The sequence below is a fragment of the Perissodus microlepis genome, chromosome 2, assembly GCF_051167445.1.
Source record: "Perissodus microlepis isolate ML-2025 ecotype Zambia chromosome 2, ASM5116744v1, whole genome shotgun sequence".
Classification (NCBI taxonomy): Eukaryota; Metazoa; Chordata; class Actinopteri; order Cichliformes; family Cichlidae; genus Perissodus; species Perissodus microlepis.
In genome coordinates this window covers 2,887,903-2,905,783 of record NC_140462.1, presented here as the reverse complement: position 1 = coordinate 2,905,783, position 17,881 = coordinate 2,887,903, and the positions used below count along the sequence as shown (strand labels likewise).

General features: G+C 42.5%; 1 protein-coding gene across 6 annotated transcripts in view; it reads right to left on the bottom strand.

The window, feature by feature from the left end:
* LOC146392006 (uncharacterized) overlaps positions 1-17,585 on the bottom strand; it is a 50,239-nt gene extending 32,654 nt beyond the window's left edge. For 2 of the 6 annotated variants that reach the window (XM_084940204.1, XM_084940211.1), the window contains exon 1: positions 11,806-14,044. Coding sequence is in view for 4 of the 6 variants with exons in the window: in XM_084940182.1 (XP_084796308.1) it covers positions 17,282-17,346 (65 nt within the window). In the remaining 2 variants the exon portion in view is untranslated. Of the gene's footprint in view, positions 1-3,989; positions 6,909-11,805; positions 14,045-17,281 lie in introns of those variants that run through there. The other 4 variants (XM_084940182.1, XM_084940176.1, XM_084940197.1 and 1 more) reach the window with 4 other exon arrangements.
* Positions 17,586-17,881: the final 296 nt, after the last annotated feature.

Sequence of the window (17,881 nt, the reverse complement as noted above, 5' to 3'; positions counted from 1 at the left end):
GTTTTTCATCCTGAGGTTTGGTTCAAATTGAGAAACCACTCCTTTGCATTTGGAGGTTCCTGTCAACATCCGGCTCTCGTTTTCTTTGCCACATTCTCTCCTCCATCTCCTTTCCTCGTCTGTCAGTGCTGTTAGCAACAAGCCTTACATGGACTCAAGACAGCAACTGACCAAACACTTTCAGTCACTCTACACAGTCTACATTCATTTCCAGCTGCATCACCATTTCTTCTATACAAACTCAACCTACAGTAGTTGCATAATCAGTCTTGGACCAGAAAATCCCAGTGGGGACTGGTGGGAAAATGAGAATATAACTTATCATCAGCTTTGATACTTTTATTGTGGAGTTCTACTCTACTGCTGAGCCAAACTGAAAAATGACATCAGATTTAAACAAAAAACTATCTGGGTTAGGGAGATTTAAACATTAGCTTTGCTTCACTTACTAACCGCAGAGATATATTTACCACAAAAAGGTTTCTGGTTTGACAGACAGGGTGCTTCGCCTCCGTGCTAGGGCTCTGGCTGGGCCTTGGGGGCTTAGGTCCTTGTTAGTGTGTCGCTGAGGTTGTGGGCGGGTGGGGGCACGGGGGCTCAGCCCTGGCGCAGGCGGCCTCTGGCGCATCGGCCTAACTAGGGGGCTCTTGAACTGACAGGGAGTTTGTTCCATCCTTGCAGGAGTCCACTCTGCAGGTGGGGGAGAGTCACAGGAGAGGTGGAGAATAAACTTAACCTGGGTGTCTACTATCTTGTGCAGTCTGGGAGATGATTGCATGTTAGGGTGGGTACAGTTTCCTCTGCGGTGCGGTCGGGTGGGCTGCCCCGGGTCCTGTGGGGCTGGGCGGTCCTGCTGCCGTAGGCCCCGTTCTGGATAGGCCTGGGCTCCCTTGCCTTGGTGGGTGCCAAAGGACGGGGGTGCCTACTGGGGTCAGCGGGGGAGCTGAAAGCCCATAGAAGTCGGAAACATTTAAAATGTTTAAAATATACAGGGCATCCCATAGTACTCCAACTATAATGCTCTTGTAGCCACTTAAATACCAAATGCTTCAGTTTGCCCTGACTGAAATAATAATCTCATGACTTCAATTTAAACGCAGGCTCAGGCTTAATTTAGTGCATTCTGCCAAAATGCACTTGAATAAAATATAGTACAAAAGTCTTTTCTCATTTTTCCCCATTTCTAAGTTGTAAGTGATCTTTAACAAAAGCTACGAATTCATTAATATGGATGAAGGAGGTCAGAAGAGAGACAAAGTGAGTATCTACAGTCATCTGTACAACACAATAGAGCCTCTGTCATGGTTTGGTGGTTCAGCCAGTGGTGGAGATATTGATGGGATTATAAACAGAAAATATTTAACCATCCTGTAATGCAATCTAGAAAGTGTCTGATTGGCAACGGTTTCAGTTTTCAACATGACAAGAACTCCAAACACACGGCCAAGGGGCTAAAAGCATACTTGACAGCAAAAAGCTTCTCCCCGGAGCCCAGACATCAACATTATTGAAGCAGCGTGGCATCATGTTAGCAAAGAACAGAACAAAAAGGCAGAAACATCCAAAGAAGAGCTTGTCCTTCAAGAAGCCTGGAGAACTATTTTCAAAGACTACTCAAAGAAATAACAAGAAAGTTTGCCTAAGAGAGTTCAGGTTGTTGAAGAATAAAAAGGTACCCAGACTAAATATCGGCAAGCTTGTTAAAATTGTACAAACACTGTTTTTGCCTTTTATACTGTTGTTACATGTATGTTTACCCGAGGTGGGAAGTAACAAAGTATTTCTACTTCGTTACTCTACTTCACTTGAGTAGTCATTTTTCTGACCAATTTTTACCTGCTAAAAACCAAACTGAGGTAGACTGTGTTATTTGAAGTTTGCATGAAAACAATGTTTAGTACAGGATAAACAGGTTACTTTGCTGTACTGTGATGGATTTAAAGCATGTGAGTGATGCACAGAGGCTGTAGTGCTGATGGTCAGAGTTAGGTTACATAAAAGGGTTGCAGAGATGAATTTGAAGTTAAACTGATGACCCTTAGATTCATTTACTGAATTCCACCTTCATATGAACCTTATACCATCTAGAACAGGGGTGGGGAACTCCAGGCCTCAAGGGCCATGGTCCTTGATTCAGCACAGCTGATTCAAATGGCTAAATGACCTCCTCAAAATGTCTTGCAGTTCTCCAGAGGCCTGGTAATGAACTAATCATTTGATCCAGGTGTGTTGGCCCAGGGTGAGATCTAAAACCTGCAGGACTCCGGCCCTCGAGGCCTGGAGTTCGATGCCTCTGGTGTAGAGGGTGGAAATCGGATGGAAATCAGCCAGGACCACTCATGAAACAGCTTTTGACACAAAGAGAAGTAAAACTCAGCGCAGCAGTAGCAGCAGGTCAGCTGACCACAGCCTGTACATGAGAATCTAATGAGCCATTACAATTGATTTTAGGGTTCCTCCACCTGCTGAATCCACTGTAAACGCTTTCCTACACATTTTCATGTTGAGAGGCAAAGTCACCCTCTACAATGGAGACAACAGAAAATAGAGCTTTTTGTTCTGTTTCCCTTCTTTTTCCCTGCTCATGTTCTACTTACCTGAGTGAAAATTTAGACTGAAATAAAGTTCGTTTCCCATCTACTTATTTTATTTAATACTTTAATATAGCCCAAGGTTCAGTTTGCTTTTCATAAAAATAAGAGGTAGAAACGTTCTTCGAGGAGCTACCTTTACTTTCTTTGAGTACGTTTCAGAGCCTGTGCTTTTTACTTTTACATGAAGTTGAATCTGTACTTTAACTTTCTTAACACTAGTATCTGTACTTCTACTTAATTACAGGATGCTTTTGCCACCTCTGATGTTTACACACCTTTCATCAAGCTGGATGCACTCATTTCCCATTTTCCCGGCAAAACACAAGAAAAGAGGAGAGACTCAAGACTTTTGCTCAGTGTTGTATGTATGTGGCAGTCATTCAGCTCATCTCCACTTCTTCTAGTTCATTTTATGTGTGTGTCTCTCTCTCTCACACACACTATATTTGTTCAAGCTCCACTCAGGTGGCTGTAAAAGCTTTCACTGTTCAACTGTCATGAGGCTGGGAGGACAAAGAAAGTTGAAGGGGGTATCAGTGTAACCAGCACCACATCTACACAGCTCTGTTACAAAAAAAAGACACTTTACTGTAGTCACAAAGCTAAAGGCACTCATTATGCTGAGCCTCTGTGGTCCAATCACACTGCCAAGCCCAGCGTCCTATATTTAGCCAATTCAAAGCATTAAAATCACAGAGGACTTCAATCAGCAAGAACAGAAACATGCATCCAAATTTAAATGAGGAAAAAACTCTTAACACAGCCACAGCTATGCAGCATCAAACCTTAATGAGCAACACCATGAACTGATCCTGTTCCAGGAAAACATACAGGAAATCATGCTCATCCACCTGATTGTAGTGTACAGCACACATGACAAAAGCGAGTTTGACTCAGAGATTTACGGACTAATCACTGACTTCCAGTCAAAACCCGTCTTGCGAGTTACTCAGTTGACCGTTTGTTCCTAAGCGAGTCACTAACTGTAGTGACAAAAAGAATACAGACTGATTTGACCACTGCATTAAAAGACGGTGTGCAGGATGCAAATGCAGGTCAGTGCACTCTAAGAGTTTTTATTTTTCTTGCTGCACTTGTAGTCATACTGTGGAAAGCAGAAAATGTGTAGAGCGCAACAAAGACAACACATTTTGTGGTACTAGCAGCACTCAGCGGTCTGCATTATGATTGAGTTTTACACTGAAAATGACAAATCCCGTGAAAAGGGCCGACACCACCCATATCCTGTGACACAGGTTTGCAGAGACTGTGTTGATGACCTGAGTGAGCAGTTTGATGAAGCAATATCTGTGAGCAATACAGTTTTTTTTTCCTCATGTGATGCAAGAACAAGGTGTTGCAATCTTCAGGTAATATTTTACAACTGAAACTTACTTGCGACCCTTAAAGCATCCATACATCCCGGCCATGGTGTAACGATGAGATGAAGCCAAAACGTGATTTGTGCGTTTTCCTGATGATGCCCCGTTTCTTCTGGTCTATGAATTTAAAGCTCTCAAACCCCAAAACTTGAGGTTTTTGTCTTCCTTTGCCCCCTGTATACTGAAGACTTCTCGCTCTTCGCAATAGAAAAGCTGCCACTCCACAAGAGAAGATCGCCTTCCTCCAAGTCAAACCATCCTCTGAGGTTCCTCCCACTTTTGAGTTCCACTGAAGTCAAATTTCATACTGACCTCTCTCCTTTCATAAATCTGGCAGGAAAAGCACCAAAGCTAGCCAGTCTAAACCACTCCAAGACTCGCATTCAACTGCAGCCAAAGTGGGACGATCATAATATCGTGCAAGCAGCACAAAAATAGAGTTAGAAAAACTGAATCGCCCTTTAAAAATGAACAATTCACCAGAGAGAGAGGAAAACGTCTCTTCCCCCAACGACCACGTCCCACAAAAGAAGAACAAATTCTTTGAGTGGTACAATGCAGTGATGAAAACAATGAACTATAAATGACTGACTGGCTGCTGCATGCTTTGCTCCTCTCCTCCCAGTCACCACGACTGGTAATGCTGCTGAAGCACAGAGGGAGGAAAGATAAAGAGGGAGGAGAGAGGGAGGGAGGAGGCATGTGTGAACAAGATACTCCCCCCACGACCTTATCCTTCACTGTCTCTTTCTACTGTTTAGATGTAATTAACCAGTGAGTGCCAAGTCGTTTATTGTTAATGTTTACTTTTACTAATATTACCTCAGATGTTTCCCCATAAAGACAGTGAGCAAAAAAGTATAAAGTGTGTTGTTACTTGCAGTAACAGCACACTTTATATCCAATATAGCCTTCATAGTTAACCCTAAAGACAAATGATTACAAATCACTGTCAGTTGTTATATTGATACAGCCGGTTAAGACCAAACCTAAAGAAATGTTTAAACTGGGCACAGACATGCCACTGTCCTGTCTGTCCAATATGAAGCTGGAGCCAGCTAGTTCTCTTAAAAAAGTAAGAAAATCTACTAGTCTTCACTGCTGAACCTCATTAGTCACCATGTAAATTCCAAGCAGCAAGCTCCAGGACTGGAAAAAGAAAAACAGAAATCAATCTGAAGAGGAAGTGATGGAAACTGTGGTTTTGTAAATGGCCGATTTACTCCCTTTTTATAACAGTTTTGGTTCTTTTTGGTAATTATATCCACAAATAATAAAAAATATATTTAAAACAAGTAAGTGCCTTAACCTGCATTCTTTTTAATAGCCACCAACAGATGATAGTGGTGGTTGCAAAAAAACAAAACAAAAAAAAACTCTGGCCCTCAAACTTGATTTCAGTAAACTCTTTCCTGGTGAGCCATTCAATTTTACTAATTAAAATATTAAGTCGATTTTGTATATTTTTTTTGTCATTTTGCATTTCAGAAAAGTAGACTTCCCTAGCTCAAGAACTAGAGCATCTACGAATCAGAAGTTTGGTGATTTGATCCCTGATCCATGCCAAAGTTTCTTGGGCAAGATACTGAAGTTAGTGTGTGTGCGAATGTTAGATAAAGACACTTAGAACAGAAAAAAGTGCTTCTACGAATGGGTGTAAATGACGCATAAAGCGTCTTGAATATACTAGAGTAGAAAAGCGGTACATTTCTATTTACCATTTAGCTGTGACGGACAAATTGTTAGCTGGTGAGCATGCAGGTTCACGGTCTCTTATCAAGACAGCAATAATAAAAAATGGTCATCTTTAAAACCAGACTTCCCGACTAAAACCTGTCACAGAAATTGCAAGGCTCAGTGTTTTGAATTAGCAGGGTTTGGCTTCTTCAGCAATAGCTTTAGCTGCTAGCTATCTACGGGGCTTCACCTATGCCAATTCCAACCATGTTTGCTACCTTTAGAGCCATTTAAATACAATTATCAGACAAATAACAAGACTTTGAGCACAGTTAAATTCAATAAAAAACCGACCAATGCTTGCTTTAGTTTTCTTGCTTTAGTGAATGAAAATGCTGCTTATCATAAACACAGAGACATTGCTAATCCTAAAAAAGCCTTCAAAACAGAACTGTACCATCACAGTAGGCACACCCATGTTTAGCACATCGTCTGTGGTCATTTACACACAATGATGATGTCCTGACTTCATATCCTGGGCTACTTTAGTGCTTTTACTAAGCTATTTGTTTCTAGTTTTTATGCTAAGTTATGCTAGCAGTCTGGCATCACCTGGAATTAAACCATAAACTCTCCCGTTACAATACATTTGACCACATGTCAGGGTTAAAAATTAGTGGAGCATTTCAGTGTCCTTCAAATACAAAAGGACAGAGCCCAGTGTTCTCTCCATCTCAGTAGGAGGCCTAGCGGTCGCGCAACAGCCTGTCGCAGCTAATCGCTATAAGTAGGAAGCTTAACCACCAACAGCCACTACAGCTCAGAGCGCTTACACTGTGTGTGAGTGGCTGTGAAGTGACTAGGGGCTGATCCTGAGATTTCCTGCTACAACACTGAGTCAATTTTAGCTAAGTGGCCAATTTTTTAAAATGATTATTAGAAGATCACTATATATCAAAACAACTAGGAGCTGTATGCCGTTATCTGTAACAGAGCATGTGTTTACATGTTTAAACAGTTAAAAATGTTGTCGCAGTGATAAGAGTGAAAGTATAAAGTCTTGCTTTTGTCACACTACAGACAGTTTTATCTTAGTGATCTTATAGAGACACAAACACACAAATCACATGAATCATCAGGGTGTTGACATAGTAATGCTGTTAGTGGAATGGATTTCTCAATCCCAACATGCCCAGACTGAATACTGTCTGTGTGATTCAGTATTCACTTCAGACATGTCAAAGCTTTAAAAGTCACTCTGTGTGTGTGTGTGTGTGTGTGTGTGTGTGTGTGTGTGTGTGCGTGTGTGGCAACGCTGTATCAGTTCCAGAGCTCAACAGCTCCATTTCAACACAATAATACACAAACACACAGATCAGTTTTAGCATGCTGGGATTGTTGGGAAATGTCTTCACTCATGCGTACACACCCCTAGCATAAAGTCCTACCACATGACAATGTCAATGAACCATCACGAAGGACCCTATCAGGCTGAAGTTGTGTAGACGGAGGATTTCCACCGATTTAATCTACGGGTTAATCGGCGTTTCCACCAATAAATTCACTGCTGAATTGGCTTTAGTTGAGATTAATGCCTGAAGCAGGCTCTTGGGATTTCCCATCCTGGTATAGTCTGTGCATTTGTTCATTTCTAGTCTGTTTGCTTTGAATCGTGTCTCTCCCTGACACATTTGTTGTACAAAACATAATTCGTAGAACAATAATTCTATCACCTGCATTTTTTTCATATTTTAAGTCTTTCGAGGAACTTCAAAGTGCCGTTGGATGATTCAGTAGTGAAATAGAAAGAAAAGGCTCAAAATTTAAAGAAATCTAAAGTCTGCTTCCTGTCAAAAAAAACTGGGTCAAACCAATTAGACAAGTTAAGTTGGTGCTCGGCTGCCAGGCAGCAGGAAAGGAAGTGATGTACAATTTTGATTAGGCAATACACCAAACGCTGCACAGACAGCACTGTAGTAATTAGGAGGCTATCAAGCTGTGTAGGGCCCCAATGTTTATGTGTTTTCTTATTCATCTTCTCTTTTTCAGGCCATTCATACTCATAGCCCCTCAAACTAAACAGCAAAAGTTTAGAAAATAGCACGCTTATTGGTAATACTCTCCTGGTGTTTTTCACCAGTTTTCGTGACTGTACCTCGAGTCTCGCACCACCGAAAGGTCAAAGGTTAGAGATGCCATCGTTAGGCTTGGGTGCCGAACTCTGTGATTTTTAGGGTAATAACCAAATTATGTCCATACTGAGTGTCAACAACCATAAAACTACTAATCATCCAAGTTAACAATGACCAATTTGAGATTTGAACCTTCATAGTGCCCTAATGCACTGGTTGTTCATAGTTGGAACAACCAGTGCATTACTTTTAGCTTTTATGAGTCATGTAATCCAAGGATGTCAAACTTAAGGTACAGGGGCCAAAATTGGCCCGACAAAGACTTCAATCAGGTCCACTGGAATGCTTTGGAAAATGTAAACGAGTATATTTTTAGAACTTTTACAGCTTTTCTTGCCAATAAAGACCTTTTTAAAAACTTTTTGAACAAACAAAAGCAAAAACAGTCAGTCCGTGGTTAGAAAGAAATTAAAAAAGAAAAATTCTGTGAATAACCAAAAACGTTATCTTTTACAAATACAGGACTATCTGAACAATGAGCTGTCAGGACTTTTTCTGTAATTTTACACATTTATCATGCAGAAAAACTGAGATTTACTGTTGAAATTTGTTGTTTGCATCTCAGGAATTCAATGTTTAGCTAAATGTCTTCACTCGACCCACTTAAGACCAAAGTGGGCTGTATGTGGCCCATGAAGTTTTATAGCGGTCACAGAACAACATCAGCATTTATGACCTCCGCTAAAGTTTGGCAGCGTTTGCCTGCATGTCATTCAGTCTGTAAACACAATAGATCAAAAAGTTTTGAATGATTCTGATAAAACTTTGTCGGGGTGTAGAGTGGGGTCGTGTTAACGAGCCATTCAAATGTAACTTTCTCTACCGAGGTCTTCAAGCTCAACCTAATGATTTATTGGGTGAAAGCTGATTACAAGCCTTAAAACTTAGAAACTGTGATTCTTACAAGTGCAGTGTAACAACATATAGAAAGTAACGCATAAAGATTTGAAATATCATGTCACATTTGAGCTCCGACCTTTCTTCAAAGTCAGTGATACCAATACTATTTAAATCTGTGTTACTTACTGCCATTGTGTTTATCGATAGCATATAGACATAATTATTTATATATTATCTAATTATCACATTACAGTTTGCATCCAAATATGATGCCATTGTGTCATTTACATTTCAAATCTGTCTTTCAAGTTAACTCCACAATGTGTTACATTTTTAAAGAAAGTACCATCAAGAGAAAGAGCTGCATCGTTAGTTATAATAATACTATATAATATTTCTAAGCTCAGGTTACTCACGTCCAGTTATTTACAAATCAACACCTGTTATGTGTAACCAGAGTAGACATCGGTCATGTTACCCTCATCTAATTTTTACTGCACTACAAACTTCTTAAAGTACCTTCTAAGAAGAATAAAGAAAACAAACTTAATATATACAACATACATACTATTCCCTTCAAAGTAAATACTGCCCTGAGTGAGGCGCTTTGATGGAGGTTTGCACTCTGAGTGTTTCTTGTTTAGAAATGCATCTCTGACTATTTGACGTATCCAAGTCCAATATTCACTCTTCCTTTAGCTCTGTGTTGCTTTCCACCAGGTCCTGAAAGTGATAACGTGTTCAGGTTTTGTGATGTATGAAGCTGCTGAGTTTTTATTTAAAGTCTGGTGCTAAACTATTAGTACACAGTAGGTCTATAAGTTACATTAATATAAACAAAACTGGAATAAAGGCAATTAAAGTGATCAACAGGCCATAAAACCAAAATATTAATGAGAGCAGCTTTAACTCTACAGGGAGTGCAGAATTATTAGGCAAGTTGTATTTTTGAGGAATAATTTTATTATTGAACAACAACCATGTTCTCAATGAACCCAAAAAACTCATTAATATCAAAGCTGAATGTTTTTGGAAGTAGTTTTTAGTTTGTTTTTAGTTTTAGCTATTTTAGGGGGATATCTGTGTGTGCAGGTGACTATTACTGTGCATAATTATTAGGCAACTTAACAAAAAACAAATATATACCCATTTCAATGATTTATTTTTACCAGTGAAACCAATATAACATCTCCACATTCACAAATATACATTTCTGACATTCAAAAACAAAACAAAAACAAATCAGCGACCAATATAGCCACCTTTCTTTGCAAGGACACTCAAAAGCCTGCCATCCATGGATTCTGTCAGTGTTTTGATCTGTTCACCATCAACATTGCGTGCAGCAGCAACCACAGCCTCCCAGACACTGTTCAGAGAGGTGTACTGTTTTCCCTCCTTGTAAATCTCACATTTGATGATGGACCACAGGTTCTCAATGGGGTTCAGATCAGGTGAACAAGGAGGCCATGTCATTAGTTTTTCTTCTTTTATACCCTTTCTTGCCAGCCACGCTGTGGAGTACTTGGACACGTGTGATGGAGCATTGTCCTGCATGAAAATCATGTTTTTCTTGAAGGATGCAGACTTCTTCCTGTACCACTGCTTGAAGAAGGTGTCTTCCAGAAACTGGCAGTAGGACTGGGAGTTGAGCTTGACTCCATCCTCAACCCGAAAAGGCCCCACAAGCTCATCTTTGATGATACCAGCCCAAACCAGTACTCCACCTCCACCTTGCTGGCGTCTGAGTCGGACTGGAGCTCTCTGCCCTTTACCAATCCAGCCACGGGCCCATCCATCTGGCCCATCAAGACTCACTCTCATTTCATCAGTCCATAAAACCTTAGAAAAATCAGTCTTGAGATATTTCTTGGCCCAGTCTTGACGTTTCAGCTTGTGTGTCTTGTTCAGTGGTGGTCGTCTTTCAGCCTTTCTTACCTTGGCCATGTCTCTGAGTATTGCACACCTTGTGCTTTTGGGCACTCCAGTGATGTTGCAGCTCTGAAATATGTCCAAACTGGTGGCAAGTGGCATCTTGGCAGCTGCACGCTTGACTTTTCTCAGTTCATGGGCAGTTATTTTGTGCCTTGGTTTTTCCACACGCTTCTTGCGACCCTGTTGACTATTTTGAATGAAACGCTTGATTGTTCGATGATCACGCTTCAGAAGCTTTGCAATTTTGAGACTGCTGCATCCCTCTGCAAGATATCTCACTATTTTTGACTTTTCTGAGCCTGTCAAGTCCTTCTTTTGACCCATTTTGCCAAAGGAAAGGAAGTTGCCTAATAATTATGCACACCTGATATAGGGTGTTGATGTCATTAGACCACACCCCTTCTCATTACAGAGATGCACATCACCTAATATGCTTAATTGGTAGTAGGCTTTCGAGCCTATACAGCTTGGAGTAAGACAACATGCATGAAGAGGATGATGTGGACAAAATACTCATTTGCCTAATAATTCTGCACTCCCTGTACATGTGGGGTCTGTCTGTTTTCAGGTATCAGTAACACATCCAACTGAGGCAGCTTTTAAAATGAACTCAACTCATTAAATCTCTGAGGAAAAATAGACTCCAGCCAAAGGAGATTTGAGTAGGTTTCCAGAGTCTCTGTGTACACAAATTTCTCAGTGCAACTCATCATGGCATGGCGAGTGTATGCTGCGCATGTTCGTATGTGAACAAGCATGTGTGAATCAGACAGCTTTCTGTTTATAGAGGCACAAGGAATGTCGGTCAGTTTCCCCTGGAAGAGGGGGGAAAAAAGTGGATACTGGTATTTCCTGAAACGACCCCGAGTCTGGACCCACAGCGAGAGAGACTGAAACAGTGACGGAGAGAACGGACGACTCGCAAAGAAACTAAGAGATATGAAAATGTGTCATCTGGATCCATCGGGGATGAAATACATTGATAGAAGTGAGCAAATTATAAGTTCAGCATGTTTTCAAACCAAAGTCTAAAAATAAAACTAATCTTTTTTAATTTAATGAAACTTAACATAATCAGTGATGGACACCTCCATTCATTAAGCTGGAGCCACCCTCGGCACAGCTATGGCGTCTTCACTGAAATGACTGATGGTTTTTCATGCAGTGCTTGTCCCTCCTACCTACCGTGTTGCCAGAAAAGCCTCCACTCGGCTGAAATGCCCCAAGTTAGATCTCTGGACTTGTGGTCAACCCGGAGGCCTTGCTTCTCTTCTCTATTCTTTCCATCCCCTTCCTCATCTCCACCTCCTTTTCCCTCGGCTGGCTCCGGTTCTGCTTCCTCACTCACCCTCAGCACAATGCATTCTCCTTCCCCTCCGGTTTGTGGTTTCTGCGCGTCGCCTATTCTCTCCAACACAACGCACACAAGCTGATCTAGATATCTCTCCCTGTATAGAGGAAGAGGAGGGGAATCACATTGCTCTGAATTCCACCTCACATCTGGAAACCATCTTCTTCCTCTCCCTCTTTTTTTCCCTTTTCTTGCCAGTCTCTCTCCCCCCCCTTCTCCATTGCTCTATGCTGTAATGTAAATAGGCCTGTAATCATACTCCTGCCCTTAGCCCGCCGTGCTGGGTGGTGGTGTGTGTGAGAGAAATCTTACACAGAACACACTTCGCCAACAAGCGGAGAACCCCGTCTTCCTTCTCTCTATCTCAGGCCCCAGCTGAGCTTTATGGGGTGATAAAAACAAAACCCTATTCTTCAACTCTATTTGCATCAATTGCATGCGTGTGTGTCTTTGAGTACTAAAGCAACTGGAGGCCCCTTAGCCACCAATACAAAGTATATAACTGAATGCCGATGACCTAATGACCCGAGAGTGAAGATTTTAAGAGCGTCATCTCATTGCTCCATAAACTGAACTCAAGGAGAAGCAAAGGTACCTTTGTTTAACTGAAGCAGTGAGGGTTTATTCGTGGGGTACAACACACTGTTTTTCCCCTAAAACTGTTAAAGAAGGTTTTGTTTGGGTACAGTTGTCATGGCAAAGTGAAGTGCTTCTTGGTTTCCCAGCAAAACCTGGCAAGTCCATCATTAACACTACACGTTTTACTTTCTTAAAGGACCAAACCAAAGTTTGCTCATTACTGCCTGTATGTAACCAACACTTTAATTGAACACAGACTGCTAAATGCTGCCAAAGATATCAGTATTTAGCAACTACTGTGCTCATCAGCTAAAAACTTAATGAATCCCATTCGGTTTGAGAGACAAATTACATTGAACTTAGAAATTCTTCCACAATCTCAATAAGCTTTATGGGATAGCTGCTCATGTAGTCGCTCAATACTGTAGCGGTTCACACATTCGCCCAACAAGTTAAAGAAGCCGGTAAAAGACCTACCAAATCCAACCGATGGAGCTATTTATAGTGTAGCTGTCCATTAATAGAAAGTTTTGATGATGACATTTAAATTTCCATCATTTCTATTCCCTCCACACGACACCAGCCCAGTGTGCAGCGGCATTCAGTGCGAAAACAACCTGAAAGTTTCAACAACTATAGTTCCTCTAATGACCACTTGAGGTGATCGATCCCCAGGGTACAGAAAAGTTTATCACTGAAGCTCCCAGTGAGCACAGTGGCCTTCATCATTGATAAATGGAAGAGGTTTTGAACCACCAGGACTCTTCCTATAGCTAGCCGCTCAGCCAGTCTCAGTGATCGGGGATAGAAGGGCCTAACACTGACACAGCTTCAGCACTGCTCTGTCGGCGTTAGACGAACATCCCAGAAGGACAACCATTTTTGCAGTGCTCCACCAATCAGGCCTGTATGGAGGAGTGGCCAGATGGAAGTCACTCTTCAGTCAAAAGATGAGGAGACAGCCAGAAAATCTGCCTGGAGTTTGCAAAAAGATACCTGAATGTTGAAACAAAATTCTCCGGTCTGATAAAACAAATATTGAATTCTTTTGCCTGAATGCTAAGCATCATGTCTTTAGAAAACCAGGCACTGCTCATCACCTGCCCAATACCGTCCCTACAGGGAAGCATGGTGGTGGCAGCATCATGCTGCAGGGATGTTTTGTGACAGGGAGATTAGTCAGGGTCCAAAGTTAAATGGAGCAATGTACAGAGACACCCCTGATGACATCCTGCTCTAGAGTGCTCTGGACCTCGGACTGGGTGAAGATTCATCTTCCAACAAGACACAAACCCTAAACCCACAGCCAAGATAACAAAAGGACCGGCTTCGGGACAACTCTCAATTTTGGGTTCTGGCTAAGACATTCAACCTGAACATCCCTGCAGAGATCGGAAAATATCTGTGCACTGATGCTCTCCATCCAGCCTGATGGAGCTTAAAGGTTCTGCAAAGACAAACGGGAAAAACTGCTCAAAAACAGGCGTGCTAACTCCTGCCACAACCGCTCAGTAAACTACTGAGTAAAGGCTGTGAATACTTATGTGCATGTTATATATATATATAAACACCCATCTTGCCCCTGCGGGCGGTTTATCCTTCAAGCTCGGGTCCTCTACCAGAGGCCTGGGAGCTTGAGGGTCCTGCGCAGTATCTTAGCTGTTCCTAGGACTGCGCTCTTCTGGACAGAGATCTCCGATGTTGTTCCCGGGATCTGCTGGAGCCACTCGCCTAGCTTGGGAGTCACCGCACCTAGTGCTCCGATTACCACAGGGACCACCGTCACCTTCACCCTCCACATCCTCTCGAGCTCTTCTCTGAGCCCTTGGTATTTCTCCAGCTTCTCGTGTTCCTTCTTCCTGATGTTGCTGTCATTCGGAACCGCTACATCGATCACTACGGCCGTCTTCTTCTGTTTGTCTACCACCACTATGTCCGGTTGGTTAGCCACCACCATTTTGTCCGTCTGTATCTGGAAGTCCCACAGGATCTTAGCTCGGTCATTCTCCACCACCCTTGGGGGCATCTCCCATTTTGACCTCGGGACTTCCAGGTTATACTCGGCACAGATGTTCCTGTACACTATGCCGGCCACTTGGTTATGGCGTTCCATGTATGCCTTGCCTGCTAGCATCTTGCACCCTGCTGTTATGTGCTGGATTGTCTCTGGAGCATCTTTACACAGCCTGCACCTGGGGTCTTGCCTGGTGTGATAGACCCCAGCCTCTATGGATCTTGTACTCAGAGCTTGTTCTTGTGCTGCCATGATTAGTGCCTCTGTGCTGTCTTTCAGTCCAGCTTTGTCCAGCCACTGGTAGGATTTCTGGATATCAGCCACCTCCTCTATCTGCCGGTGGTACATACCGTGCAGGGCCCTGTCCTTCCATGATGGTTCCTCGGCTCCCTCCTCTTTCTTGGGTTTCTGCTGCCTGAGGTATTCACTGAGCACTCGGTCAGTTGGGGCCATCTTCCCAATGTATTCTTGGATGTTCGTTGTCTCATCCTGGACTGTGGTGCTGACACTCACCAGTCCCCGGCCCCCTTCCTTCCGCTTAGCGTACAGCCTCAGGGTGCTGGACTTGGGGTGAAACCCTCCATGCATGGTAAGGAGCTTTCTTGTCTTTATGTCAGTGGCTTCTATCTCCTCCTTTGGCCAGCCTATTACCCCAGCAGGGTACCTGATCACGGGCAGGACGTAGGTGTTGATGGCCCGGATCTTGTTCTTACCGTTCAGCTGACTCCTCAGGACTTGCCTGACCCTCTGCAGGTACTTGGTGGTTGCAGCTTTCCTAGCGGCCTCTTCATGGTTCCCATTCGCCTGCGGGATCCCCAGGTACTTGTAACTGTCCTCTATGTCTGCAATGTTGCCTTCTGGTAGTTCAATCCCCTCAGTTCTGACTACCTTCCCTCTCTTCGTTACCATTCGACTACACTTCTCCTGGTATATATATATATATATATAATGAATTTTTTAATAGGTTTGCAAGAATTTTAGGCAAACCCTTTTCCCATTAGCATTATGGGTATTATTTTGTGTGTAAAGTTTTGAGGTAAAAAATGAATTTAATCTATTTTGGGAGACTGTAACACAACGAAATGAGGAACAAGCAAAGTCCTGTGAATGCTTGATTGAATAGGCTGTCTCAATGCTAAAGAGGTTTTCCAGGACTTTAACTGACACGGACTTGTTTTTCCTGACTTTGATGAGCAGGGTGGCAGATGAAACCATCCAAAAAGATTTCGTGCCTCCGAAGTATAATCGATATGAAAAGATAACGCTCACTCAGGCAGCACAGGAAGCAAGAAGTTAGGTTTTAAAGACCATCCAGTTACACTCCGAGTCAGACACACAGGAGCATGTTCTGTCAAATTATGAATGACTGAATTGTCATGACAGCACTCCCTCGCAAAGACAAACTGTTTTTTTTAAAGTGACCTAGTGATGGACGACCTAATCAGACCTTTAATAAAGAAGACTTTGACAGTTGACAGGCCACACACACTCTCACAAAAGCCTATTTCTCCAAGCTTCTCAATCCGACAACCAGCAGACAAACTCGTGCATCTTCATTCAGTGTGATCATGCTAACTGGATTTACTGCCAAGTATTGAGTGATACCACGTCATTATTCATCAAGATCTCAGAGCGCTTTGACGTGTAATGGGAATCTGCTTTGTCGTCACTTCCAGAACAAAGAAACGACGCAGTCAGAAGTCAACATCGTTCTGCTGCACGTCAGCCTGTGGATCAGATCAGCTGATCTCAGATCAATAGTGTCATTTATTCAGTCACACTGACAGACAGCATGACTCTGTTCTGAATCAGTCAGTGTCTGTGTTCAGGATTACGGTGGTGAAACGCAGCGAAAGATAACTGTTTAATCTGGACTGTCCTTGACCTGCCTCCACCAAACACTGAGCTCACACGCATGCACTGTGTGTGTGTGTGTGTGTGTGTGTTTTCTCACTAAGTCTACAGGGTTGTAGAGAGTGACTGATCAGGACAATAGGCCTAATATGCCTTTAAAGGCTACAGTAAATGAATTATATGGAAACCTTGCATGAGAGGTGGTGCATGGATGAATCACAGGCACTGAGCTGCTGAAGGAGAAAAGATCAGCTGCTGCTTATAACCAGGGTCCTTTTGACAGGTTAGCCAATTAAAACTAGTTCACTGAAAACTTACTTGGAGAATAGATTAAAACCTCAAATGCATCTTAATGGTCCCCGAATGTTTCACAATAGATAACAACAAGTGGCAATCTTTGAAAGAACCAGAACAGCTTTGCTGGTGTTAAATCATGTGATGGAAAAAGTGCCTGACCAAAGTTGATTTTTGAGGGGGATTACCACCAACCTACTTCCAGTTTAGCCAACGTTACACACTAATCCAAAACAGAATGTAGTGGAAACACCAGCAAAAAACAAAAAGTACATAAAAACTAACTAAAAGGACTTCAGGAACTCCAAAGAATAGTTACAGCCCACCTACAGTGCTGTCTGCAAATCAGAGCCCAAAGAGAAAAAAACTAAAATAAAACGTTTTATCCCCTCAACTAATTCAGTTCACACACAAACAAGCACAGCAGCGTGTCCGGCACACTGTAACAAGCACATGTATCGATTACTACCAGTCAGACATCTCCATCTCCGGGCAAAACAAAGCTAAAGAGTCCCAGAGATGACACACAGTTGGCCGGGAAAGCTTGTAGCCGTTGCGGGGATACTCACTGTGTCTGCTGAATCTCAAACGGCCTCAGGGTGAAGTCATCCCTCAGATACTGAAACCAAGACATCTGCACCGTCACTGGACTAATGATTGGATTATTTGTCTCAGTCGTGCGCTGGCGTCCTCAGCTCCGTGATGCTGCGTTCAGGAGACGCCCACGGAAACTCCGCTATCCCGTCTCACCAACAAATCATTAGTGTTTAGGTTTACACTCCAATCCTATTTTTTTAATATATAAATATATATATAGTTTAATAGCGACCTACACTACCGTGATATCTTCCTGCTAATGCTATCCTAGGTTGGGTTCAGGAAATAAAGAGGCGTTAACCGGTTCTCGGGGTATTTAATTAGCGGGTTTTGATGCCTTTGTGGAAGATTTCCTCTGGGTGTTCTCAATGTGGAAAATGCTCTAATTGCACTTACACAAAAGCAGAAACATGCACTCTGCTGGATATATCGTAATACGTCCATTCAGCAGCGATCCTTGTGCTTTTTCCAGGATAGGTGTTTACTGAACAAAACAAGAGTACACACACTCCAGCGTGCCTGTGGTTAATAACGTTAAAACCAACTCAAGCATGTAACCCATGAATCCTATT